The 27033-nt window shown below is 42.3% G+C and overlaps 1 protein-coding gene across 4 annotated transcripts in view; it reads right to left on the bottom strand.

Moving 5' to 3' along the window:
• Positions 1-27033, bottom strand: part of aopep (aminopeptidase O (putative)) — a 98475-nt gene that overhangs the window by 36926 nt on the left and 34516 nt on the right. For 3 of the 4 annotated variants that reach the window (XR_009768270.1, XM_061671901.1, XM_061671902.1), the window contains exons 8-12: positions 20355-20457; positions 18333-18440; positions 17826-17869; positions 9263-9323; positions 90-152 (exon numbers count right to left, since the gene is read on the bottom strand). Coding sequence is in view for 3 of the 4 variants with exons in the window: in XM_061671901.1 (XP_061527885.1) it covers positions 90-152; positions 9263-9323; positions 17826-17869; positions 18333-18440; positions 20355-20457 (379 nt within the window). In the remaining variant the exon portion in view is untranslated. Of the gene's footprint in view, positions 1-89; positions 153-5178; positions 5241-9262; positions 9324-17825; positions 17870-18332; positions 18441-20354; positions 20458-27033 lie in introns of those variants that run through there. The other variant, XM_061671903.1, reaches the window with a different exon arrangement.

The following is a 27033-nucleotide window of genomic DNA, read 5'->3' as shown; positions in this document are numbered from 1 at the left end:
AGGGAAATAGTGGCAGAGAGTGCCAGTACTGGGGAATAGTTCAAAGTGGAAGACAAAAGGGGGAGAGAAAAAAAAAAAAAAAGACTTACCTCCGCTTTGACTTCCTCCACCAGCGTCGCCTCGGACCACACAGCGCTCCTTTCGTACAGCCTCTGGCCGACAGAGGAGAAGAAGAGCTGTGAGTGATTGGGACAGAGTGGAATGCTGTGAAGAGAGAGCAAAAGAGAGCGAAGGGGAGAGAAAGAGAGAGAGAGAGAGAGACAGAGAGAGAGAGAGAGCAGGAAGGGGAGGAAGGAGGAGAGGGGAGGTGGGAGTGCAATCACTCGCTTCTCGGACGGAAACTCACGACTTGACTCTTTGAAGGAGGAAGTGGATGAAAGGCGATATCTGACATCAGAAGGAATGATCGCATCAACCCCCCCACCACACCTCCGTAACACACACTCACAGATGTACATATAAAAAAGCACAAACACACACCACTTACTCTCTAACCTTATTAAGGCTTTCAGCAGAACTGAAGCCCGAGTGATGTGGACGCCACAACAACGCACAATAGAGCCACTCACATAGCCCGGACCGCCACCAAGGCTTAAACCCACAAAACCAATCAGTGAACGTATACATACACACACACACACATTTTATATATATATATATATATATATATATATATATATATATATACATATGTGTGTGTGTGTATATATATATATACACACACACATGCACACGCACACACACAGCTGCAATTGGCTAGCGACCAGTTCAGGGTGTACCGCGCCACTCGCCCGAAGATAGCTGGGATAGGCTCCAGCATGCCTGCGACCCTAGTGAGGATAAGCGGTCCAGAAAATGGATGGATGGAGGGATGGATTTATATATATATACTGGATGTGATTTGATCTTGTGATTTTTTTATTTTTTATTTTTTTACTGCCAAATACAAAACAAATGTCAGATTTTCTCACATATAGACAGCAAATTTAATCCAAATCCGATATAATTTCATTGAGACAAATAATTTTTATAATTATGAAAAAAACATTTTTAGAAAGATCAAGAAATGGAATCTCAAATAATTTTAGAGAAAATATTTTAACAACCAAATAATTATTTTTTCTATTTTTAATAATGATAAACGAACAATATCTATAAAATATTTTTTATGATCAACATACTGAATGTCACCATAATTTAATAGAGCAATGCATACCCAGGCCTGTCACGATAGTTACTACATCGACTTATCGATCACGATAGTTTTTCCGGACTCGATAAATTTTCTGGTGAGTCATCGGCTCACTGTGGGATGGCTGCTAGTGGGCTCATGGAAGGCCGCTGGACTGTTTAGTGTACTAATGTGTACTAGTGCACTACTACTTTACTGTTTAATATTGGCTCTGTCCAATACTCCACAGCCTCGCTCCATGTGCAGTGCGTAGCACACAACAGAGACACTTAAGGGAAAGTAACTGTTTATTATGTTTGCTAGTCCACAAGCGAACGAGTTAGCCTGTGAGCTAACGAGCTAGCTCATGAACTAAACAGCTCGCTCCATCGTGGCGACAGTTTAAAACGACAGCCCCTCGCTCTGAGTTGTTGTCAGAGTCCCAAATTAACACACATGAGAAAGTTAACTGTTTATTAAGCAAAACCTCAGCGGAACATGTTATTCAGCCAGTGGTTGACTACAGCGAAGGTATATTTGATTGAGGTCTCATCTCCAGCGACTTCAGCAGACCAACCACACAAGCTTGTAGCTCGAGGATGGGCCTTATTTTTCATGATTACAGAGGCATAAAGAACAACAACTTTATTATCGTTTAGCGTGATATTTTTTAGGAAAATATATCGTCTTAATTTTATTAATTTTTTTATAAATCATGACAGGCCAATGCATTTTCATTTAAAAAAACAAAACAAAAAACTAAATCAGTGGGAATGCAAAGGTCAAGTGGTAAAATTGAATTCAACCGACACTGAGGAAAACTTGGAGTTTGACATCAGACGAGACCTCAGCATTTCTCCCTTGGTTTTACTTTGGCTTTTGACTTTTTTGTGATACCACCACTTAATGCTTCTGGTGAGGCAAAGTGGGATGATGACAATCCATTCCATTCCAATTTCTGAGCCGCTTATCCTCACAAGGGTCGCGGGAGTGCTGGAGCCCATCCCAGCTATCTTTGGGCAGGAGGCAGGGTACACCATGAACTGGTTGCCACTCAATCGCAGGGCACACATAAACAAACAACCATTCACACCTACGGGCAATTTAGAGTCTTCAATCAACCTACCATGCATGTTTTTGGGAAGTGGGAGGAAACCTGAGTGCTCAGAGAAAACCTACGCAGAACATGCAAACTCCACACAGGCGGGGCCGGGATTTGAACCCCGGTCCTCAGAACTGTGAGGCAGACACACTAACCAGTACTCCACTGTGCCGCCATGATGACAATCCATCAATCCATTTTCTATACCACTAGTCCTTACTAGGGTCACGGGTAAGCTGAAGCCTATACCAGCTAAATGTAGGTAAGAGGTGGGATGAACCCTAAACTGGTCGCCAGCTAATTGTAGGATGAGAACCGTAGAACCGCATAATTATTGTGACATAGGAAAGCATTACACACTAACTGTTCACAAAATCCTCCATTCGGTTCATATCACGCTTTTGTGGTCACGGTTTTCATGGTTAGGTTTACGTTGACTGTTAGGAAAATCAATTAGATCTTGTATAGTCAGGTTAAAACTGAAAGAATGAGGCAGTCATTTGACATATCATTGTGACAATCAGGTTAAAAGTAGGTGAGATTCTGGCTGCAAGAGAGGAGACATGACTGTTCCAACGTGCTTTTCATTAATTATCAAGAACAAACGCTAAAAGCAAATTATTATTCACTATTACTAAAATGCAGTAGAACCTTTTGTACATATTGGGCAGAAAAAGTGTATCATAAAATGTAAACGTAAACATAGCTCTTAAAGCTCTGAGAGTTAATTAAAAAAAATACTTTTACAATTAATTATCAACAACCTAAAGTGAAGCAATAACATCTTTAAGCAAACTACATCAGTACAACATTTTGCTGTTTTTTTTTTCATCCTTTCGTGGTGTCTTCAAGTAGCGAGAAGTTTGTATCCGTAAGGGATGGCCACTTGATTAGGGATAGCAAGGACCCTAACCCAGCTTGTCATCTATGTGGTTTTGCATTCAAAACACTCCAACAGCTCGCAACCCATATTAAAGAGTTTTGCACTTTGTTAGTGGAACAGGCAAACAAACATACGTATTACTGAATTACAGAAAACAAATTGATCTCTCCAATAATTTGGGGGAAGCCAGCACACGCATAAAAGCCTTTTTTATTTTTAACTTTCTCCAAGTACATGGCCCAAGTGCCAAACCGAAAAAAATCCATCAGTTTTACCGAGTATCGTCCCAGCACTATTACACACCTCTCTGTCCTGGTACAATATGACAACAGAAAGAAGACAATAATATAAAAAAATAAGAATGGAATGTAATTTGGAAAATGAGGGTTAAGTCTTCATGTGAAGGGACTCAGCTCTGAAACAATCATCTTCTGCACGTTTGCCAAAGAGTTAGTACATGCGTATTGACAGTTCTACCAGTTGATGTGAAATTTTACCTTGAAACATTGCTTTTACTATGACAAAGCCATACCAATGAAAACAAAACTTCATTGGCAGAGGTAATCAAATATCTTACTATGACAGGACACTCCTTACAAACACACACGCACATTCGCACGCACGCACACATTTCCAGAAACGCCCAGTCGTGATTCAGCTTGTAGTATTCTCCATTGGCCACACACAAGCTTCAATACTACGAGTGCAAGCCTCTGTGTGTATGACACAAAGCTACTCCAGCAGAAATAGCGTGCCAGCAAAAGATGGAGAGCGGCTCAGAAAAGAAGTTGTCAGAGGGGGCTGTGGAGAAGCCAGTGAGTGCTGAGGCAGTAAATTGGCATTGTGTAACGGGATACCGCACATAGCTCTTTTTGCAGCCTTGATCCCCGCTACCATTCCACAAATAGCAAGGCTTTTGTCTACCTCTCTGCGAGTCCCCCCGCCGCCCGTCTGTGTAGTGTCTCCTCCGGTCAATCAATATTATCTGGATTTACACCTCTCATCCACCATCTCATCTTGCTCTCCTCACTTTAATCTTTTTTTTTTTTTTTTTAATTATAGAATGACAACTGTTTGGAGCCAGTTAGCGCCATGATGCATTACAAACAAGATTCCCAACTGTATCACAATTTACCTTGAAAAATATTGGTGTTATTGTAACTGGAATTCCATCCATCCCTTTCTATAATTTCTCTCATTAGGTTCTCAGGTGAGCTGGAGTCTCAATTTCACTTTGGTTTCCAGCCAATTGCATGTCACATACTGTAAAGATCAGTATTTCGCAACTTTATATTATTATTATATTCTAATATTAAAACAATATTAAAGAGTTAATTTTCGTAGTCAAACTGGGAAATGTAATCAATGCTAATCCCTATTCATTTCCCAAAATGTTTAGCACTGTGATTGTAGTTTTCAGGGATGTAGCATTACAGAGTATCATATTAAGAAGTCTTTCTAATATTTTGTCCTCATGTAACTAAAAACTCTTGAAACTATTGTATTGAACTGTTCGGTGCACAGTACCGGATGAAAAAATGCTCTGTACATATGCGTATAAGGTTTGCAGGTCCACATTTCTTAACCTTTCTACTCTTTTGCCATTTTATTTCTTACTTGCCATAGGTTCTGCAGATGGAAATTAGCCACCCTGACAAATAAAAGAATAAACTAAATTATATGATGACCACAATTTGAACACTGATTTCAAGAGATTCTGACTTGACTGCTGCACGTTTGGTGCGTTCATGTTTCCGTCCCTGGGATTGCCTAATTTTTTTAAGTTATCATTTTGTACAGTACATTTACTTACGGCACGTTGGGTGACTGGTTAACACATCTGCCTCACAGTTCTGAGGACCGTGGTTCGAATCCCAGCCCCGCCTGTGTGGAGTTTGTATGTTCTCCCCATGCTTGCGTGGATTTTCTTCAAGTACTCCGGTTTACTTGTGAGGATAAAGCGGTACAGAAGCTGGATGGATGGATTTACTTACAGTAATGCCCTCGCATGTGGAAAGGAGAGCCACAACCCACAGACTCACCGACATCACATGACGCACACCACCAGGCCCCGCCTCTTAAAGCTACATGTACACAAAGACGACAATACAGTACGTATTAAGTATTTTCTATACACTTCAAATTGCTATTATTTTTTTATGTTTACATTGTTTTTTTAAATAATACATTTCAGGCATGTGGCAGGGGTAAAGCTATAAAACAAGTTTTTATGTGGTCTCTCTATATTGCAGATTCTCACCTATTGAGGGTGGGTCTGGCCCATTTTATCTTATTCAAAACTCCAATTTGACTTGACATGAATTGTAATACACCAGTAATATTGTTTAATATCCATTCAACTAAAGGAATCCCACCCAATAAATACCTCCCCCCATCTGCAGTTGAGTGAAAAAACTCCCCTGAGCAACAATTTGTGTAACTACAGTAATATAACAGAATCATTACTACAACTGTAGACAATTTAACTAGTAGCTAGCACCTTCAAGTTTCTCACAGAAAAGGCTTGCATTATGTCATCTAGATTAAAATGTCTTCCAACAGAAAAAATATTTTTTTGTTACATCAGTCAGTTACATCCTAAGCAGCATGAAAGGGCTAACGTTGGCTGAACGAGCAGCCCTTGTGAATCGTGGGCCATATCTTTATTTAAACAAAAGTACCTCAGCCTACATGCATCCTCCCAAAGGGACTGCTTAGTCATCTGTTGATGTGTCCAAAATAAGCTGAAACTTGTCTTTCCATTCCCGTTCTCGAGCTGCGGGACAGTTAAATGTCATTGTTTAATATTTCCTGCCTTTCTGCAACTCAAGCCTCCATGGAGAAATGTGTGGACGCAGGACAAACAGAAGCGAGCCACAGACCATTTTCTTCTCTCTTTCTTTCTTTCTTCTTCCTTTTTTTTTTAAAGCATCTTTGTGTCCCGTGTACACAGTATACACAAGCGCGTGCATTTGTAAAAGGTTTGGGTCGATGAGGCTGATCTGATTAGGCGGTGACTGGCACATCAAACACCAGAAAAGGCCTCGGCTGCAGGGCAATCAGGTATAGCAAAACAGAAGTCTGCTTCCCACTCTATGAGCCCCCACCTACCCCTCCAAACCCAAAGGCTCCTGTTACATCATTTCGAAAATGAAGGCTCCCACCCAGACGGCAACACAAACATCCATAGGCTGCTGATTAAGATCAGTCATCATGAATGGGGAAAAAAAGAGAGCATTGAATAGAAGAGAACAAGGATTGATTATGGGAGCAACATAGCCAAAAATGACGCCAATTGATCACACACTTAAAAATGATGATCACACATCATTTTTAAGTGTCCTCACTAATGTAAGAAACATGTTTCATTAGGAGAATAATCCAAGTCAAATCCCCAAATATTTGGTGACTTAGACCACAGACAGTTTGATTTAGACACCCGTTGAATGGAACTGTGCGTTACATATTTCACTTCTTATGTTGTTGATGAATGGAAAACCCTCACTCTCATGTTGATTCACCGACAAGGATGATTGATATGTGCAATATTCCCCGCATGCTCGATGATGTCACAGCCCCCAGTAAAAACAAAGTGGCCATTAAATAGTAAATAAAAAGGAAACTAAACAAAAATTACTCCATTGATTGACATAAAAATAAAAGAGGTTTACGATTACCCTGAATAATAACAAGATAAGCCACTGGACACTTGAATCGGTACAATCGAAGGAGATTCAATACAAGAGCAGTGACAAAAATTCTGCCTTTTAGACAAAGCTCACCAATAAACCACCAGATTATTAAAGATATTGTCAAATCAATACCTTTCAAAATTTAGCATTATTAGTACCTTTGGTACTGGATCTCCTTAGATTAGAAACACATGATGGTAGAGGACCATAATGTACTCCAATTGTGTATGATACTACTATATATAAGTACAAGATTAATACTAAACCTATAGTACTATAGGTTTTACACTTTTAAGAATTAAAATAAATAAATAAATAAATAAATATTATGTTCCAGAATGACACACTGTCATTGTCACAACTTGATCAAAAGGAAGATCTTTTGGCCCAAGTTGACATCTATTGCTTTTTCAAAAATTTATCATTTTGACTTGATCCCCAAAAAACCTGCAACTTCCGTCATTGAGGTCTATATTTTGTCTAGATTTCAATCATTTGCGTAAATTTTAGGGGCCTCTTAGAATCACAGTGTATATTGTTTTAGCAACGAATGAGTCACCTTTTGGGGGGCCTCGACATGCCCAACATTTGTGTGTACCCTGGAGAAACATTTTAGGGGTCCCTTACACAACTAAAACTTAACCAGTGGTGTTGGAAACAATTTGTCTTGGACACCAGTTTTACCGATCAACAAGTAATGTGGTTAGACATGCCTATCATAAAAGGACGCAAGAAAAAGTCCAAAGGACCTATGCCCGAAATTAAACAGGAAATCAGGCATTTTGGTTTGACGCAAACATTTTGCGTAAATTCCAAGACACTTTTTTTTCTTGGTTGCCTGTAAATTTGGTGTATTTTTGTTTGTATTATCATCTACATTTGGTCCATTTAGTGTCATTTCGAGTCATCTCAGCTCGTTTTTGTCGACTGCGATTTATCTCTTGACATTTTTGACTTGCTGCTTCTGCATTTGACTTGTTTTTGCTTTGTTGTTATCTTGTCGCATTTTGTCACTGTAATTGTTGTCGAATTTTCATCTTTTTGTCATGATTGGTGTTTTTGTTTGGATTATATTTAGTTTTGTTTCATGTTTTGTCTTGGTTTCCTGTGACCCATGTTCACTTCTTTTCTTGCACTTCTTTTTATTCCCGCCTGTTCTCATTTGCCCTGTTCCTTGTGTCAACCAACCAGCTCCCTCCAGCCACTCGTGTCTTGTCCAGGTGTGCCTCGTTGTCCCGTCAGTTAGCTTCTATTTAGTTTCCTGGCTTCTTTCAGTCTGTGTCTGTTCGATGATGTTACTGTGTAAGTCGTATTAATCTATTCATGTTAGGTTTCCTTTTGTGCGGAGTTATTTTCCGTGTTTCTTCGTTACTTTGAACCTTGTTTTTTTTTTCTGGACTTCACTGATTTAGTGGTTTGATTTTACTACATTCCTCTTTTGGCTTTTTTGGTTTTGTAATTAAATACTATTTTGAGACTCTTGCGCACTTCTGCCTGGCCTCCCTCCTTCCCTGCATTTGGGTGCGCCACCTTTTGCTTCAACATCACGAAAACCTACAAACTTGGAAACGTTCTCCTTTTGTTATAACAATACTACTATTACTACTAACAATTATAATGATAATAAAAATGTTTCCTGTTCAGTGCACAAAGGCTGATATTGTTGGCTTTGGCCTCCATATGCCATGCATCACAATAAATGCTTAATAAGAAGCATGTGTATTGCTACGTCTCATATAACTAGAAGTAGCAAGAACATCCCACGTGCTGTTACCGGTATATTACAAAATATATATTTGTAACATTATCTATATAAAGACTGAAGTGAGGGAAATTCAGTGGACGGATAATTTAATTTATTATACTTTTTTTTCATTTTCTACTTCAATTTAGGGCATTTCTCTTCTTTATTTCTGCATTTTGTCTACGTTTGATCGATCGAGTGTCATTTTGGGTCTTCTTGGCTGCTTTTGTCAATTTTTGGACTTCTCACTTTTTTCCCTCAATTTTGTCTAGGCTCTTTATAATTTTGACTTGCATCTTCTGCATTTGACTTGTTTTGTCTCATCACTCTTGCCAAAATTAAAACTTTACATTTTTAGGTGTACGTAACATAACCAGTGAGTGAAAAGCTCACTAAGCTGCTACCTGATCAGTGCACACAGGCTGAGATTGTTGGCTTTGGCTTGCAATTGCCATGCATCGCAATAAATGCTTAATAAGAAGCATGTGACTTGCTGCTTCTCATATAATTGGAAAGAGCAAGAATAAGTGGAGTGATTTATGAGAGACGACAGTGAAACATTACATATGTGGTGCAGACACATTCTAGTTGGAATGATCAATTTAAAATTTGGACGAATTAATACTAAAATGACAATTAAGAATGAAGAACAGAAAACAGACAACCTCACCTTGGGAATTCCCGGTCGATCCAGCCAGTCGGCATAAATAGCGTCGAGCGTTAGGCCGTTTCTGGAACACAATAGCACAAGTGTTAATATTTTTCCTATAATTATTTTGGCAATGACCCCTTATGATGACGACAAACGATGGACTTGGTTTTCCCTTGCGCGGATGCGAGTCAACGGGGCCCCCGTCTGGAGCCAGGCCTGGTGGTGGGGCTCGAAGGCGAGCGCCTGGTGGCCGGGCCTGCACCCTTGGGGCCCGGCCGGGCACAGCCCGAAAGGGTAACGTGGGTCCCCCTTCCCATGGGCTCACCACCTGTGGGAGGGGCCATTGGGGTCGGATGCAGCGTGAGCTGGGCGGTGGCCGAAGGCGGGGACCTTGGCGATCCGATCCCCGGCTACAGAAGCTGGCTCTAGGGATGTGGAATTTCACCCCTCTGGCAGGGAAGGAGCCAGAGCTGGTGTGTGAGGTCGAGAAGTTCCGACTAGATATAGTCGGACTCGCCTCCACACACAGCTTAGGCTCTGGCACCAGTCCTCTGGAGAGGGGTTGGACTCTTTTCCACTCTGGAGTTCCCCACGGTGAGAGGCGCCGAGCTGGGGCTTATTGCTTGGCGCCTGTACGTTGGGGTTCACCCAAGTGGACGAGAGGGTAGCCTCCCTCCGCCTTCGGGTGGGGGGACGGGTCCTGACTGTTGTTTGTGCTTATGAACCAAACAGCAGTTCAGAGTACCCACCCTTTTTGGAGTCCTTGGAGGGGGTGCTGGAGAGCGCTCTCGCTTTGGACTCCATCGTTCTGCTGGGGGACTTCAATGCTCACGTGGGCAATGACAGTGAGACCTGGAAGGGCGTGATTGGGAGGAACGGCCCCCCCGATCAGAATCCGAGCGGTGTTCTGTTATTGGACTTCTGTGCTCATCACGGATTGTCCATAACGAACACCATGTTCAAGCATAAGGGTGTCCCCACACATGCACTTGGCACCAGGACACCTTAGGTCGCAGTTCGATGATCGACTTTGTGGTCGTGTCATCGGACTTGCGGCCGCATGTCTTGGACACTCGGGTGAAGAGACGGGCGGAGCTGTCAACTGATCATCACCTGGTGGTGAGTTGGCTCCGATGGTGGGGGAAGATGCTGGTCCGACGTGGCAGGCCCAAACGTATTGTGAGGGTCTGCTGGGAACGTCTGGCAGAATCCCCTGTCAGAAGGAGTTTCAACTCCCACCTCCGACAGAACTTAGCTCATGTTCCGGAGAAGGCGGGGGACATAGAGTCTGAGTGGACCATGTTCCACGCCTCCATTGCTGAGGCGGCCGACCAGAGCTGTGGCCGTAAGGTGGTCAGTGCCAGTTGTGGCGGCAATCCCCTCACCGTTGGTGGACACCAACTGTGAGGGACGCCGTCAAGGTGAAGAAGGAGTCCTATCGGGCTTTTTTGGCCGGTGGAACTCCTGAGGAAGCTGATGGGTACCGGCTGGCCAAGCGCAATGCAGCTTTGGTGGTCGCTGAAGCAAAAACTCGGGTATGGGAAGAGTTCGGTGAGGCCATGGAGAAAGACTTCCAGACGGCTTCGAGGAAATTCTGGTCCACCATCCGGCGTCTCAGGAGAGGAAAGAAGTGCACCACCAACACTGTGTATAGTGGGGATGGGGCGCTGTTGACCTCGACTCGGGACGTTGTGAGTCGGTGGGAAGAATACTTCGAAGACCTCCTCAATTCCACCGACACGGCTTCCCATGAGGAAGCAGAGTGCGTTCGACCGTGTCCCTCGGGGAGTCCTGTGGAGTGTGCTTCGGGAGTATGGGGTACCGAACCCCCTGATACGGGCTGTTCGGTCCCTGTACGACCGGAGTCAGAGTTTGGTCCGCATATCCGGCAGTAAGTCGGACTCGTACCCGGTGAGGGTTGGACTCCGCCAAGGCTGCCCTTTGTCACTGATTCTGTTCATAACTTTTTGTCACTGATTCTGTTCATAACTTTTATGGATAACTTTGTCACTGATTCTGTTCATAACTTTTATGGAAAGAATTGCAAGGCGCAGCCGAGGCGTCAGTATTGCATCTCTGCTTTTTGCAGATGATGTGGTTTTGTTGGCTTCATCAAGCCGTGACCTCCAACTCTCACTGGAGCAGTTCGCAGCAGAGTGTGAAGCGGCTGGAATGAGAATCAGCACCTCCAAATCTGAGACCATGGTCCTCAGTCGGAAAAGGGTGGCTTTCCCTCTCCAGGTCAGGGATGAGATACTGCTCCAAGTGGAGGAGTTCAAGTATCTTGGGGTCTTGTTCACGAATGAGGGAAGAATGGAACAGGAGATCGACAGGCGGATTGGTGCAGCGTCTGCAGTGATGCGGACTTTGTATCGGTCCATTGTGGTAAAAAAGGAGCTAAGCCGAAAGGCAAAGCTCTCAATTTACCGGTCGATCTACGTTCCTACCCTCACCTATGGTCACGAGCTGTGGGTCGTGACCGAAAGAACAAGATCCCGGATACAAGTGGCCGAAATGAGTTTCCTCCGCAGGGTGTCAGGGCTCTCCCTTAGAGATAGGGCGAGAAGCTCGGTCACCCGAGAGGATCTCAGAGTAGAGTCGCTGCACATCGAGAGGAGCCAGATGAGGTGGCTGGGGCATCTGATTCGGATGCCTCCCGGACGCCTCCCTGGTGACGTGTTCCGGGCATGTCCCACCGGGAGGAGACCCCGGGGACGACCCAGGACACGCTGGAGATACTACGTCCTTCGGCTGGCCTGGGAACGCCTCGGGATCCCCCCGGAAGAGCTGGATGAAGTGGCTGGGGAGAGGGAAGTCTGGACGTCCCTGCTAAAGCTACTGCCCCCGCAACCCGACCTCGGATAAGCAGTAGAAAATGGATGGATGGATGGATTGTGGCAATGACTGTTAATGCCCAAAACACCCAATCAAAACAAGGCTCTGGGAATATATTTTTAGGTTAACAGCAGATTTCGGATTCAGGCCGACACCTTAAACCAAACGTGGGGCACACTCGCAGAGGCATGCCCAGACAATGAAATGAATTTGAATGTATGCCGGGAGAGTAAACAGGAGGCGTGTGCAGCCGAGGAAGTCACAGCACACATGCTGTGACCCCACTGCCTAATAAACACAAATGTGCATGCAAACATTTCAAGAGCATTTCTAATTTTGCAAGCATACAAAGGACACAAAAAGGATCATGGTAAATAAGTTACAAAATATTTCCACATCATTATCATCAAGTCTGGGCTTGGGGGGAATTCCACACTTGGCTAGGCTGACTCATTTATAGCACATAGTGTGTCGGTGAAGCCATGAAACATTTTCTAATTAAACCTTAATGTCAAACCTTTGGACTTGCAAATAAACATGCATACAGATTGAGCGTTCCTTCACATGTAAAAGAATGAGATGATGCTAAAATGTGATTTATCAAAATGTAATAAAATGTAATCAAAATAATGTACACAATTAAATTAAAATGAAAGTACTCCAAATGTGTCATTTTGCGATGGCATTTTCTTTTTCCCGCAAAATAACCTTTCAGGTCATCCCACGGATTTTCCATTGGATTTAGGTCAGAGCTCTGGCTTGGCCATTCCAAAATTTACATTTCTGTCTGGTAAAGTCATTAATTGGTAATTGTCAAGCTGAAAGGTTAAATTATTTTCAGCCTCATCTATCTAGCAGACATCTGAAGGTTTTAGGCTAAAAGTGACTGCTATTTTGAAGTCACATAAGTCCCTCCACCTTGACCAATGCCTTAGTTTTCAACATTTTTGTAAAGAGAAATAAAGGCTTCGTACACAGTTTCTTAATGCCACAGGGAGTGATGATTTCTCAGACTCGATGCCCAAAGGTATTCAGCAAGATTGAACTAATTGTTGTTGATCAGTAAAATTCTCACAGGCTTATAATGTCACAGATTTTTGCCGGTTCACCTTTAACGGCCAGTCCTTTTGAGCAGCACATGGTGCGAGGTTGTCGCTTACTGCGGGCGTGCAGTTATTTAAGACTTCTGCTACACATTTCTTAAAGACGGCCCCGATGTTTAGGCTCAGTGGGGGGAGACAACTCATGCAATAGCCTGGCGGAGAACCCACACTGTTCCATCATCTCTGACGCCAGCAGCGGCCGTGGTCTCTCGTAATTGCAGGCTAGGGGTTAGCTTAACTAGCAGCTGAGTCTTCTTTCAAGTTTTTCATGGATGCGTGCTAGTGGTCCACGAAAAAAAAATACTAGAAGAGATGCAATCTTTTGAGTTTTTATCTTCGAAAAGCGAAAGCTTTTCTAGATTAAAATAGAAATAAAAAGCCTGCCATTTCTGTTTTCTATTGTAAAGCCACTCGAGCAGTATATTCAAAGGGGACAGCTTATCGAAAATTTTGCTTTTTAATTGTTTGTATCCAAGTAATTTGGTCTATGAGAGTTTCCCACCAGTGTAAAATTATATAACCAAGTAAAGCTTTTGTTTTCTTCCCATTTGTGAAAATGTGTCTGTGAGCAATCTGTTCTGAATTTTGCCATCGTGTAAGATCACCAAGTCTCCGCCAATGATTGAGCAGCTAGGCTCCTAGATCCACCATTGTTAAGCAATGGACGGATTCCACCGAACCACTAGCATATCAAACCAAAGGGTAAACAGTTCAATTGTACTTACATTTGAGTATTCACCAATATCAAGTATCGATACTTAATATGGGGTTAAATATACGTGTGTAATTCACTTTTTGTGTGTTTAGTTTTACAGCAAACATGAACTGGAATATCACTACACAGTTTAAAGCAAGCAACACATTGAAGAACTGTTTGCTATCTGCCAAACAGCAGACACTGCATGCTCAGGAAGAAAAGAATAGTGTAGCACTTATATGACAAACTGGTATCTAAGTCTGTCATGATAATTTTTTTTAAAGATGATATATTTTCCCAAAAACGATCACGATAAACAATATTGTTTTTTAATTCCTCTGAAATCATGAAAAATAATATTTTTTATTATTTATTTTATTGCTTTTAAATCACTATTGTTTTTATTATTAATATTGTTGTTATAGTTACTATGATAATTTCCTTTCTTGTTTCACTATTAAATTGTTTTTCTTTACTCTGTGATACGGATCCCCCTGGGTCTGAAATAAAGAATAAAGAGCTGCAAGACCTGTCAGGTTTACAGTACATGGGCCTTCTATTCCCATTATAATCGGTTTAGAGGCCCAAACCGAATCAAAATGGTCCATATAAAAACCTCAATCGGAATAAACAAGCCGAATCCGAATGGAATTTCTGTCAGTTTCACAGTGGTGGAATCTTCCTTTTGCCAAACAGTTATAAATAAATCTTTGCCATTTGGAGCCAGGAAAAGCATTGTCTGCACATGCTGCGTCTCGCCGAAAATTGTCAACGTCATCTTTTACGTACGACGTAAATATGGCGGCTCCTGACTGAGCTCGTATGCGACGGAGATCTTATTAACTAATAGTTATTTTTAATCAAGCGTTTTCTAGAAAAACACAATACACTCCCAATTACTGCTCTGAATAGACAACGGACCTCCATCTTGATAAATCATGTGACGTCCACGACGAATGTCTCACACCTGTTCTGATTAATTGTAGTGCACATCATGTATACACCTGATTTGAATAGAATACATCACACGTAAACAGTTGACCAGAGATCTTCAATCGAAATGATTTGAATCGGAATGACGAAAAAAATCTCCATGTAAACCCATCTACTGTGTGGTTGGTCTGCTGAAAACAAGCCTTTCACCTGTCAGTCAAATATATGTTGACGTACGTTGTCGTCAACTACTGGCTGAATAACGTGTGCCAATGAGGTTATGCTTTCCAAACAGTTAACGTTCCCGTGTTTGTGTTAAGCGGGGACGAACACACAACAACGCGGAGCGAAGCTCTGATGTTTTAAACAATATTGCCGTGGTGGAGCGAGCTGTTTAGTTCAAGTCGCTAGCTCGTTAGCACACAGGCTAGCTCAAACAGGTTAACTTTCTATTGTGTTGCTGTTGTGTGAATCTACGTGCTATCCATGGAGTAAGGCCGTGGAGTACTGGAAGGACCCAACACCGGCAACAGTGTACCGGTTCGCGGGCGTTCCAGGAGCCCACTAGCGGCTAATGACACAGACGTCCAACTCTGTCGGCTCAATGTGTGATCTGCATGCCGGCTCACCACAATGACAATTTATTGAGTCCTGAAAAACTATTGTGTCCATTTTATTTATCGAACGATAAGATGCTATAGTAATTATTGTGACAGGCCTTCTGGTATCGGATGTCGTAGTATCGTATTTCAAGTGCGAATACAGACGTACAGGATCAATCTCTCAAATAAACTCCTGAATTCACCAAGGTGTGCACGGAAAAATAAATGCCTGGTACTCTCTTCAGAGTAGTAAACAAATGCATCTGCCTACTATTTAAGGAAATCTAGTATATCTCGATTAGGCACAAATTTTACCACCTTAATATACAAAATAAGGCACTTAAGCGCTTTAATGCAAAATATCTGAGGAGGATTATCGGTAGCATGGTGAGCAAGTGGTCAACACATCTGCTTCACAGTTCTGGGGTTCTGGTTTTGAGTCTCTAACCGTTCACCGAATAATCTAAATTGTCTGTAGGTGTAAATGTGAGTGTGAATGGCTGCCTATAAGTGCCCCATGATTGTCTGGCTACCGGTCCAGGGTGTACCATGCCTCTCGCCCAAAGTCAGCTGAAATGGGCGCAATCTTACTCGCAAAGTAAATGACAACAAAAAATGTATGAATGGATTAAGATAAATACAAGTTATTCTTCATGAGAGCAGCAAATTGTTTTCATGTTGCATATAATCAGTGATTGCGTGCGTTAATCACCTAGTCTTTGGGTAGACTGACGACATTCTCAGTAGTAATCAGTGCCTTCATTTTATCTCCCGCTCTTTATTTTTTACGTTTGGATGGTTCTGGCGTGCACCGCAGGACAAGTCTGTAACATGAATGCAGCGAGAGCCCACTCACATCACTATACGTGGCTCTTCTAGTGGGCTGTTTACTGGAAGAGGCATCAGACCTAAATATTGACCATCCCCAACTTCCTCTTGTTTAATTCAATCAATCTTTGCTCGTCAGGCAGGCGGCACACGGGAGAGGAAGACCCAAAAAAACAAAAAAAACTAAAACAACGTAGAGAGTAGACAGAATGGTGCTGAAGGCCGGAGAGGCGTGCACCAGTATTGGACGGATGCAAGTGAGCGGGTCCAGACGTGGCGGAAGAGAGAGATAGGCAGTGGGAGAGGTTAATGAGGCAATCATGAGAAATAGAGAATTGAGTGATTAAGCCAGCGCCAGAGAGGAGGCAGAAAATTAGAGAGGAGGAGAGCGGGAGGAGCGCTTGTCCTTTTACACTTCAGTTAATACTAGAGTGGATGAGACTTCTGCTTACAAGGATTGATGTTGGGGCCCAGCCTTCACTGAGCAGAATCGATGCGAATCAAGGCTAAATCCGGCCAGACTCTCCAGACACTAAGTTCTGCTCCAAATCATAACAACTTACTAAAGACACTACACCCCAATACATGGGCTATATCAACATGCATGCATTTGGATAAGACTGTACTCAGTTTTGATTGACACTAACAGAGAGTCAAAGACCCAAAGAGTTCAGTTTTTATTGGGTTACCTAAAATACAATTCTGTCAGCGATTTTATTCATCATCAAGCAGGGACACATTTTCTTGGCAAAGGGATTTTTGATTTATCCATCCAGCCAATCTCTGTAGCGCTAGTCCTCAACCTGATTTTGGCCTAGAGGCAAGGTTCACCCTGGACTGGTGGCCCGTCAATCATAGAGCACATACTGGTATACAGCTGAATCTTTCATTTCAGTAGTTCGATCCAAAAAGTGAAACTCAATTATGTAGATTCACACAGTTAAATATTTCAGTTTTTTTTCTCCTGATGATTTTTATGATTATAAGTACCTTACAGCAAAGGAAAACCCCAAACTCACCAAGTAATTATATTACATAATTAATATGACATAACTACAGAAATGAATTGGCTTTGCTACGATATTATAATTCATTGTGATGCATCTATAGATAAACGACCATTTGTACTCAAATTCACACCAATGACGTCTTCAATAACACGCAAGTTATTTTAAATGTGGGCGGGAGCCAGAAGACCCATGCGAACACGGAGAGAACATACAAGTCGAGATCTGAACCTCGGAACTTTGAAGCACAAATGATAACCACTAGGGGTCAATGTGGTGGCCCCATGTCTGTTGTGTTGTTTTAATCATATGTCTGTATCAATCCTAAGATGATTAATTTTTCAATTTAGGTCCCGGGGAAGGAACCGCATTTTGGGTCTTGAGCTGAAAAAGTTTCGGAAACAGACATTGTGCAGTTGTGACCTAATGTTGTAGCCGATGAGGACACATTTCGTTAAAACAGAACTCTGTCGAGCACTACTTAAGCCCAGCCCAGACACATAAAGCCTTGTGTCTCTGAGTCAATTATTCATGAATCCAAGCATTCCACCTATGCACTTGATGAGGAGTACATACCTTGCAAGGTCAGGAAAGGTAGATAGCAGCATTTGCAGGAAATCCTGTCAAACAATAATCGATAGAAATTGAGGCATTATGGGAGGTGTGTGAGAGAGTGTGTAAGATCTTAGTTAGGTGTTCAATGTCTAATCGGTTTATAGTAGACCCATTATTTAGCGAGAAGACAACAGCAGCCAGGTGGAACACATCCTATATACACACACAGGCGCCCACACAGGTGTGGTCACTCAGGCACCAGTAGAATAAACACACGCCGCTAAGATGATGTATGGTCATCAATTTTGGGGGGGGGACTATTCTAACACAGTGCCAGCCAAGTTTATAGTGCATCAGCATCCAATTAATTTATGGAAATAACATTGCGTCTGGGAGGACGGGTCACATTAAACGGTTCAAATCGGAGCTGAGATTTGATTAACAAGCGCGGAGGAAACTGCGAGCCACCATGGAGATTCCCAATTAACGCCATCGAGTGGAAATTGTGTCCTTAAATGGGAGGTTCACCTGAGACAGAATGAGTTGCCCGTGGTATTTCTTCACAAATAATCTGAAGAAGTTAATGAATTGTTGCTCTCCTACTTGACTGGCCAAGAACCTTAGGAGGAAGTAGCCCTGTAAGGGATTACACAAGAAAATAATAACACATTTATTGGCAATGTATGCATTGGAATGATTCAATAACATGTTCTTTTAACATAGTTATGGAAATAGTGGCTGGGGTTTGTGTATTTATTGGACTGTAGCTGTGAGAGGGAGTTGTCTATTGGGGAGAGGCCTTTATTTCTACAAACAGATTTTTAAAATAATTTTTAACAATATTGGTGCTACATTCCGTATGGTGTCAAGTGAAACTGGAGTTTGAAACAAAATGGAGAGAAACAGCACGCAACAAAGCCGACAGGGGGGAACTAATAGGTTGCATAGCTCGCAGATAATGAACGTGAATGCGCTCGACATTGTGGATGACAGTATACTGTAAATTTCACCATGTCCACATAACATAAGATCATCTTTTTATTGTGCAGGGAACTCTTTACAACATGCTGTGAGTCACAACACTTCTGAGACTGTTAATTGCTTCAGTTGGTGCTGCTGTTTTGGTTTGTAAATTCAAAATGGCTCATTAGTGAACTCTTGACTATCCATACGAGAACAACAGCATCTGTGAACCGAGTTAACAGTTACTGTCCTTAATTTGATTTTTTTTGTCTTAAGTGGATTGGATGAAGCACCAGGCAACTAATTGGGTCATCTATTATAGGGATGACCACTGTCTGAGAAAATACGCTAAACAAAAAGTTAATCTTACGTTCAAACTGATGACAAGCGCCACAAACCTCCCTACGACACTACAAAAAAATGTTGAGTCATTTGGAAATATAGCAGACATAATACAGAAAGACTAAGCAGTATTTTTATTAGTTTTAAAGCAATAAGTGTTCTCAAAGTTCGGTCTGTGGACCACCATTGGTCCCTGAAAACAGTAACTGTGGGCCATGTTTAAATTTCCAGGGCTAAAAAAATTATAGAAGCCACACAGGTAAGTAAATGAGTAAATTGTAAACCCTGCATTATTGTGCTAATTATACCTACAGGTATTTATGTAATATATGCGTTATTAGGATTCCCACATAGTTTATAGGCAGGACACGCCATGATCCAATATTACTGGCTCCAGGACACGCGCCGCTGCACAATGATTGGCTGTTGCATCCCTGTGGAACACGCCTTGCTGCTTCCAGACGGGAAAAGAAGACTGTGAGTGTGGTGGCGTTATTGTTTCCCACTAGCCCTAACCCACCGTAATCCAAACCATAACCCATCCTGAACCGCCTTAAGCCCCAAACCTAACTATAACAAACTTCTTTGTTCTTAATTCGAACAAATGTGATGCATGCTTGGGATGGTCATCTCATTACATCTGCGTAGCTTGCCCTTCCCGTGACGCAGGAGCCAATCATGTTGCAGCGGGGCGTGTCCTGGCTACAAACTATGTCGGAATCCTCATAACACACAATATACAGTTAGATTGGTTGGGATATTACAAAGTTAGTTGCAAGTATGGCTGTTGTTGTTTTTTCCTTGAGAAACACTTGCTGAGGCCATAATAATAAGGAAAAAAAAAAAAACAACAACAAAAAACGGTTTAGATTACTAATCATAGTATTTTTTACTGGTTAAATAAATCTTACTAAATTCCCATGAGAATAATCCCCTGTGTTTAACTCACTGGAAATGGCAGGACTCATTTAGACTAATCACTGTCCACAGAAACCGGGACAAAAATCGAACCCCATAACGACTTTACCCACTCATCCTCTGTGCTAGCCAATAGTTTGTTCACCCATCTGAAAGTCAGACGTTCATACAGCAAGAAGACAAACTGTCCAGTAAGCCGTGGTAGCGAAATAAAGATATACTGTAATTGCTCAATGTGCAGTAACAGCTATATGGTGCCATTTTTTCTTAGACACCTTAGTTCAACTAGTTTTCCAATCATTGTGTCCTATTTTCCAGTGATCTCACCTTGAGGTAGTGGACTTGCAAGAAGGGTTTGTCTGGGTTAAGGGCATGTTTTACCGTGGAGGAGCCGGACTCACTGGCCTGGCCTGTTTTCTCCAAGTTTGGTCTGCAGAAGGACAAACAGAGCTGAGAAACCATCCACTTCACAATGAATACAACACAACAACACAGGCAAGATATGAACATACGCTAGAGTTGTGCGGGGGGGCGGTTGGGGGGTGGGGGGTAACAGCACACCGTTTTTATAGAGTAAAAATACAATGTCAGCAGTTCTAGATCCAACAACTCAGCTCATCTTCTCATTGGTTAACACCTTGCTACCATGCCTTGCCCGAGGCACCCTGCAAATTTACAACCCCAATTCCAATGAAGTTGGGACATTGTGTTAAACATAAATAAAAAAACAGAATACAATGATTTGCAAATCATGTTCAACCTATATTTAATTGAATACACTACAAAGACAAGATATTTAATGTTCAAACTGATAAACTGTATTGTTTTTAGCAAATAATCATTAACTTGGAATTTTATGGCTGCAACACGTTCCAAAAAAGCTGGGACAGGGTCATGTTTACCACTGTGTTACATCACCTTTTCTTTTAACAACATTCAATAAACGTTTGGAAACTGAGGACACTAATTGTTGAAGCTTTGTAGGTGGAATTCTTTCCCATTCTTTCTTGATGTACAGCTTCAGCTGTTCAACAGTCTGGGGTCTCCGTTGTCGTATTTTACGCTTCATAATGCACCACACATTTTCAATGGGAGACAGGTCTGGACTGCAGGCAGGCCAGTCTAGTACCTGCACTCTTTTACTACAAAGCCTTGCTGTTGTAACACGTGCAGAATGTGGATTGGCATTGTCTTACTGAAATAAGCAGGGGCGTCCATGAAAAAGAAGTTGCCTAGATATGCATGTTTCTCCAAAACCTGTATGTATCTTTTAGCATTAATGGTGCCTTCACAGATGTGTAAATTACCAATGCCATTGGCACTAACACAGCCCCATACCATCACAGATGCTGGCTTTTGAACTTTGCGTCCATAACAGTCCGGATGGTTCTTTTCGTCTTTGGCCCGGAGGACACGACGTCCATAATTTCCAAAAACAATTTGAAATGTGGACTCGTCGGACCACAGAACACTTTTCCACTTTGCATCAGTCCATCTTAGATGAGCTTGGGCCCAGAGAAGCCGGCGGCGTTTCTGGGTGTTGTTGATAAATGGCTTTGGCTTTGCTTAGTAGAGTTTCAAGTTGCACTTACGGATGTAGCGCCGAACTGTATTTACTGACATTGGTTTTCTGAAGTGTTCCTGAGCCCATGTGGTGATATCCTTTACACATTGATGTCGGTTTTTGATGCAGTGCCGCCTGAGGGATCGAAGGTCACGGGCATTCAATGTTGGTTTTCGGCCTTGCCGCTATTCAGGGAAGCTCCTTTTATACCCAATCATGGCACCCACCTGTTCCCAATTAGCCTGTTCACAACAGGTGTTTGATGAGCATTCCTCAACTTTCTCAGTCTTTTTTGCCACCTGTCCAAGCTTTTTTGGAACGTGTTGCAGCCATAAAATTCTAAGTTAATGATTATTTTCTCAATACAATCAAGTTTATCAGTTTGAACATTAAATACCTTGTCTTTGTAGTGTTTTCAATTAAATATAGGTTGAACATGATTTGCAAATCATTGTATTGTTTTTATTTATGTTTAACACAACATCCCAACTGCATTGGAATTGGGGTTGTATAAAAGCACGCTATACAGTGTTTATATGACCTCATAGCAACGCGCTGCTTGCATTTTACTGCCCGTGACTCAACAGGGGAACATAAAACAGAAGAAATCCACTCCGTGAGCACGCATAGGAGAGGCCAGTGCCGGGGGTCCCTGTCACACAGATACAAATCATTCCTCTGACCCCCGTAAAAAAACATAAACAAACACCTACAAACCCAATAAATCCCAGGCAAACAAGTGAGTGACGTGGGACGCTGTGCAAAGATAGTTCCAGTTAGCCTGTATTGATTCAGATGAGCAGATTAACTCAGCGTGCCAAAAGGAAGGCCTTGAAGGATGGCCCCGTTGACAAATCGATACAGCAGGCGCCTGGCCCACCAATCAATACGCCCCCTCGTCACCAGCTACCACTTTTCCGCGTCATGACAGGGATGTCAAATAAACACATGGGCAGACACAAGAGTCCATAAATGTGTCCAAAGTCACATGGTTGTTGCACAGTTAGTCCTAACTCAGGGATTGGGCATCTGGATTTTTACTGATTCCTAATCTGGAAAAAATGACATTCAATTACATTACATGATATTTAGTAATTGTTTGTAGTGATTTTTTGTTATGAATTTGGCATGTAACATAAGAACAATATTGCAGAAACCGTGTTTTTCTGTTTACTTCCTCTTTAAATTTCTTCAGCAACCCATTTAGGCAGCCAACTAGTTGGAACTTCACCCATAACCGACAGTCATGTCTTGGAAACATAAACTAATTGATATGACCTGAATTCTTAACAAACAAACAAACAAAAAATTTGTTATTCTTCATTTCGATTAATTCTGCAGCCCAATTAAGCAGCCAATTACTTAGACTTTTCCCATTTGTTCCTTTCTGCGAAGGAATAAAATGCTTGATGTTATGTAGTTGTTATATTCCGAAGCAGAGAACATGTAATGCCATTGATAGCGTCACTGAAATTTCATGACACACGGTAATGGAAAAACTGACTGCAACCCATTTAGGCAGTCAAGTCGTTGGTACTTCACCCATGACTGGCAAGCCATTTAGTCTTAAAACCATAAGACCATTTATAGGACCTAAGATCTAAAATAACAACAAAATATTTTAAAAAAGACAGATTTGTTTTCAATTACCCCTGTATTTAGATTTGTTATGCAGCCCGATTTGACATTCAATTAGTTGGCCCGTCAACCCATGCCAGTTGCTGCTAAGGAGAATTGTAACTGTGGTTTCAAGACATAGTGACTATAAACAACATACCATAACATAACAATGTGCTAGGACTGTTCAAATTTCACATGATTTACAAAATTCGTAACAAATAAAAACTGACAAACTGATTCTCTTTAAAGTCTATTTAGTGACTGCAGCCCTTCCAGGCAGTAAAATATATTTTGATAGCGCGACACTCAGCGTGACACTATTTAAATTTGAAATGATCAACAAAATTTACAATCGCATTATGCCCATGTGTCACTTTAACTTTTAATTGCTTCACTTTTTATCCAATCCTTGGCTCGGCATGAGGAACGGAAAGGTTAAGTCACATGAAGTCAATTATAAGGCTGAGAGTGAGCAGAGGAGGATGTGTGGGAGAAATGGAGAATGGGAGCTAGATAGGAATGTTTGGTTTGTTTGGTGGACTGAGAGAGGAAGTCATCAGCTTTCTGGAATTTCTAAATTTGACCGGACAACTCTTGCGAGGGACTTTCATCATGCATCCGAGGGCGTTCTACTCCATGTATGCATTTGTTATATAAATGACACAGTTTTTAAAACATCTCGGAATACCTCAGCAATGTTGCAGCAGGGAATGTATTCACTAAAATGGAAAATGGCGTAGAAATAATTTGCATGATATTTGAATCATTTATCATAGTTTGGACTTCCTCTGTGTCCACTCCCATACCGGCCGTGTGGACATGTGCCTGCTACTGCTGATAAGATAAAACAGACCTTTTTTGCAGGCGGCAGGATATTCACTGTCCCTGGGAAATCATACAGTATGTGTGAGTGGAATTTATGTGGAAAATGAGTGTCAGGCAGGGGATTACAGAGCCAAAGAGCAACTGAGGAATGGGACAAATACAATGACAGAAGCCGTATTCCTACAATATATGCACGGCAAACACACCGGCAGCGTAGCGTGGCAAGGAAAAAAACGTTTATCCATCACTGGTGTCTTACACAAAAGATCTCCGCCCTTGCCACTGTCCAGACCTGGGATGTATGAACGTGTAAATCCCTGTCTCTCTTTGTCAGAGATGATTTACTGTAGCTTTAAGAGGAATCACCGCTCGCTGCCTTGGAGAATCGCACAATAGGTCCGTGTATTTCAGAATAAATGCTTCTCTTATCTGCCTCGTAGGCCATATGTGCGAGAGGGCGGGTGTGTGTCGATTCTAGCCTCGCATACACCTGGGTGTGTCTGAGATTGAGAGACCGAGGGAAAGCGCAGGAGGAAATCAGGAGCTATTACCGACAGAACGTAATGTCAAAGGGACACACATGCACAGGCACCCCCCCAACACACACACACACACACACACACAGGAGGTTTATAGCACCGCAAGCCATCCTGACAAATTACAGTGGGTTGACTGTGGAAACTGGATAAGGTAGAGCAGAGCTCCCAGCAGCCCAGTAAATCAGCAGGGAGAATGGTGTCTGGCCGGGCCACCCTAAATATAACTCATCTGAAAGGCACTGATAAACGCTGGCCACTGCCCGCCCGCTGCCGGACGAGCGGCTGTCGATTGTGACCCACTGAACTTGGACAGCACAACCTGACATTTAGCCTTTGTGAGCGTAGAATTGCTCGTGGATCTCGCCGCGCTTCCCCTTCTTTGCTGCTCACGGCATTCTGCTCAACCTTTTCTCTGTGCATTGTGATAGCCGCTGTGTCTATTTGTGTCCTGTTGCCACACAGTTCTGATGTGGACATAGTGAATGGGAAGACGGTACCAGAGGCAAAATCAATGGGCGACGTGTTGTCTCTCTCCAACCTTCTTGTGACCCTTGTGTTCCATTCATGCCTAAGGCTGGGAGATATAGGTGAAACTATTGTCAAACAATCAGCCGTGATGTAAATAATAGAAAGGACAAGTATGCATGAAAGCATTTCTCATGTTGTTTTTGTGGTGTTGTTTACTCAAGCTTATCAACTGCAGAGAAACCTAATCCTGATCCTGCTAATCACCCGTGTGTCTGTCTGTCTCATAGGGGAGCACCCTGATGGAGACTGACAGACAGACACTGCTCTAAGTTTAACCCTTCACTCACTCAGCCTCACACCAAAATTCCTCAACTCACAAAAGAAACCCATTTGTCCATTTGCTATAGCGCTTGTCCTACTTAGGTTAGCAGGTCAGCTGTAGTCTATCCCAGCTGAATTTAGGCAAGAGGCGGGGTATACCCTGGACTGGTCACCAGTCAATTGCAGGGAATATACTGTAGACAAACAACCATTCACACCTATGGACAATTTAGAGACTTCAATTAATCTAATATGCATGTTTTTGGAATGTGAGAGGAAGTTGGAGTACCTGCAGAAAAGCTACATAAGCACAAAGAGAACAGGCACTTAAAGGTCGGGGCGAAGATTTTAACCCCCAGATATGCTAACCACTATTCCACTATGCTGCCATAACAAACACTTAACAGCACTGCGGGAGTCCTCGGTTTACGATGCAGCTCCCTTCCTACGGCGGCGACGTAACCCGAAGTCAGAACGCTATTCCATCTATTTGGGTCCAAGAGAGGAAACACATTACCATTTTAGGTCTTGCGTTCAATAACTGAGCATGCCTTTCTTCTGACATTTTATTCTTACGCCATTGTGGAAGCTAATTCAATGCCTGTCATTCATAACCTTGAACCTTGTATGTTGGGACTTAAATAAACCGAGTACCCCCTGTATTCTCTTGGAATTCCTGTATGTTTGTGGTGAATGTATAACCTCTTTGACACAAAGATTTTGCAAACGAGCAGCACAATTGCCATGACCCTGCATTTATCCGGCCTTGCCTTTTGAACAGATCCAGGAAAGGTGTTCAATTCCACAGAGACACTTCATTCCGCGATCAGATAACGCAAATGCCAAAAATACCTGTTGGGGAGCGACACTGCTTTCAGTACAACAGGGCTGGATAAGTGAGTGTGAGTTGTTCAACTTGACAACATTCACTTTACCACAGTCACCATCTTTTACGCATCCGATACTGCCTCGCAAAATACCTCCAAAAGTGGAATACTCTGTCCCCCCATTCATTGACACGGAAAAAAGCTGTGCAAATCCTAGCTTTAACAGTGTAAAAGGGGCTGATTTCACTTGGTCTTTTCAATGAAACATTGCTCAGCAGAGGGTAAAATTGACCCTCTTAAGTGTTTTCATTATGTTCTGACAGCACATTATTTGAAAAGTGACACATTTGAAGTTAATGCCCACTAGAAGTACAATAAAATCAATACGAGGCTGAGATGTAACTGCACATTGTATTGCTTATCGTAATTGTAAATGTCAAAAACAATGTGCTGCAAGAGTTGGTTAATCAAAGTTGCGGGGTACAATATTCCCACACAGAAACGGTTAGCAGGAGTAAAATTTTCCACATATAATCCACTGATGGCACTATGATTCTGCCCTGAGTACAAGAAAACAGGGTGGGGGTCATGATGTCATACTGACAGATTGTGTATTTGTATGTGTGTATGACTTCGTGCTGCCCGCACTACACATTTCTAAAGGACATGACAGTACACTTCACCTGGATAACATACTGTGATCTGCAGCCACACCTGCCACACCTGTAACCCTGGAATGCTTTTAGCACACTCACGTATGTCTGCAGACAAAGGCTGAGTTCAAGAATGAAGAAAAAAAGAATGTGAAGTGGCTGTATAGCTTGTCACATATTTCTCATTTT

The sequence above is a fragment of the Phycodurus eques genome, chromosome 3, assembly GCF_024500275.1.
Source record: "Phycodurus eques isolate BA_2022a chromosome 3, UOR_Pequ_1.1, whole genome shotgun sequence".
Classification (NCBI taxonomy): domain Eukaryota; kingdom Metazoa; phylum Chordata; class Actinopteri; order Syngnathiformes; family Syngnathidae; genus Phycodurus; species Phycodurus eques.
Note: the sequence above shows the minus strand (reverse complement) of the source record. Positions and strands in the feature narration are given on the sequence as shown.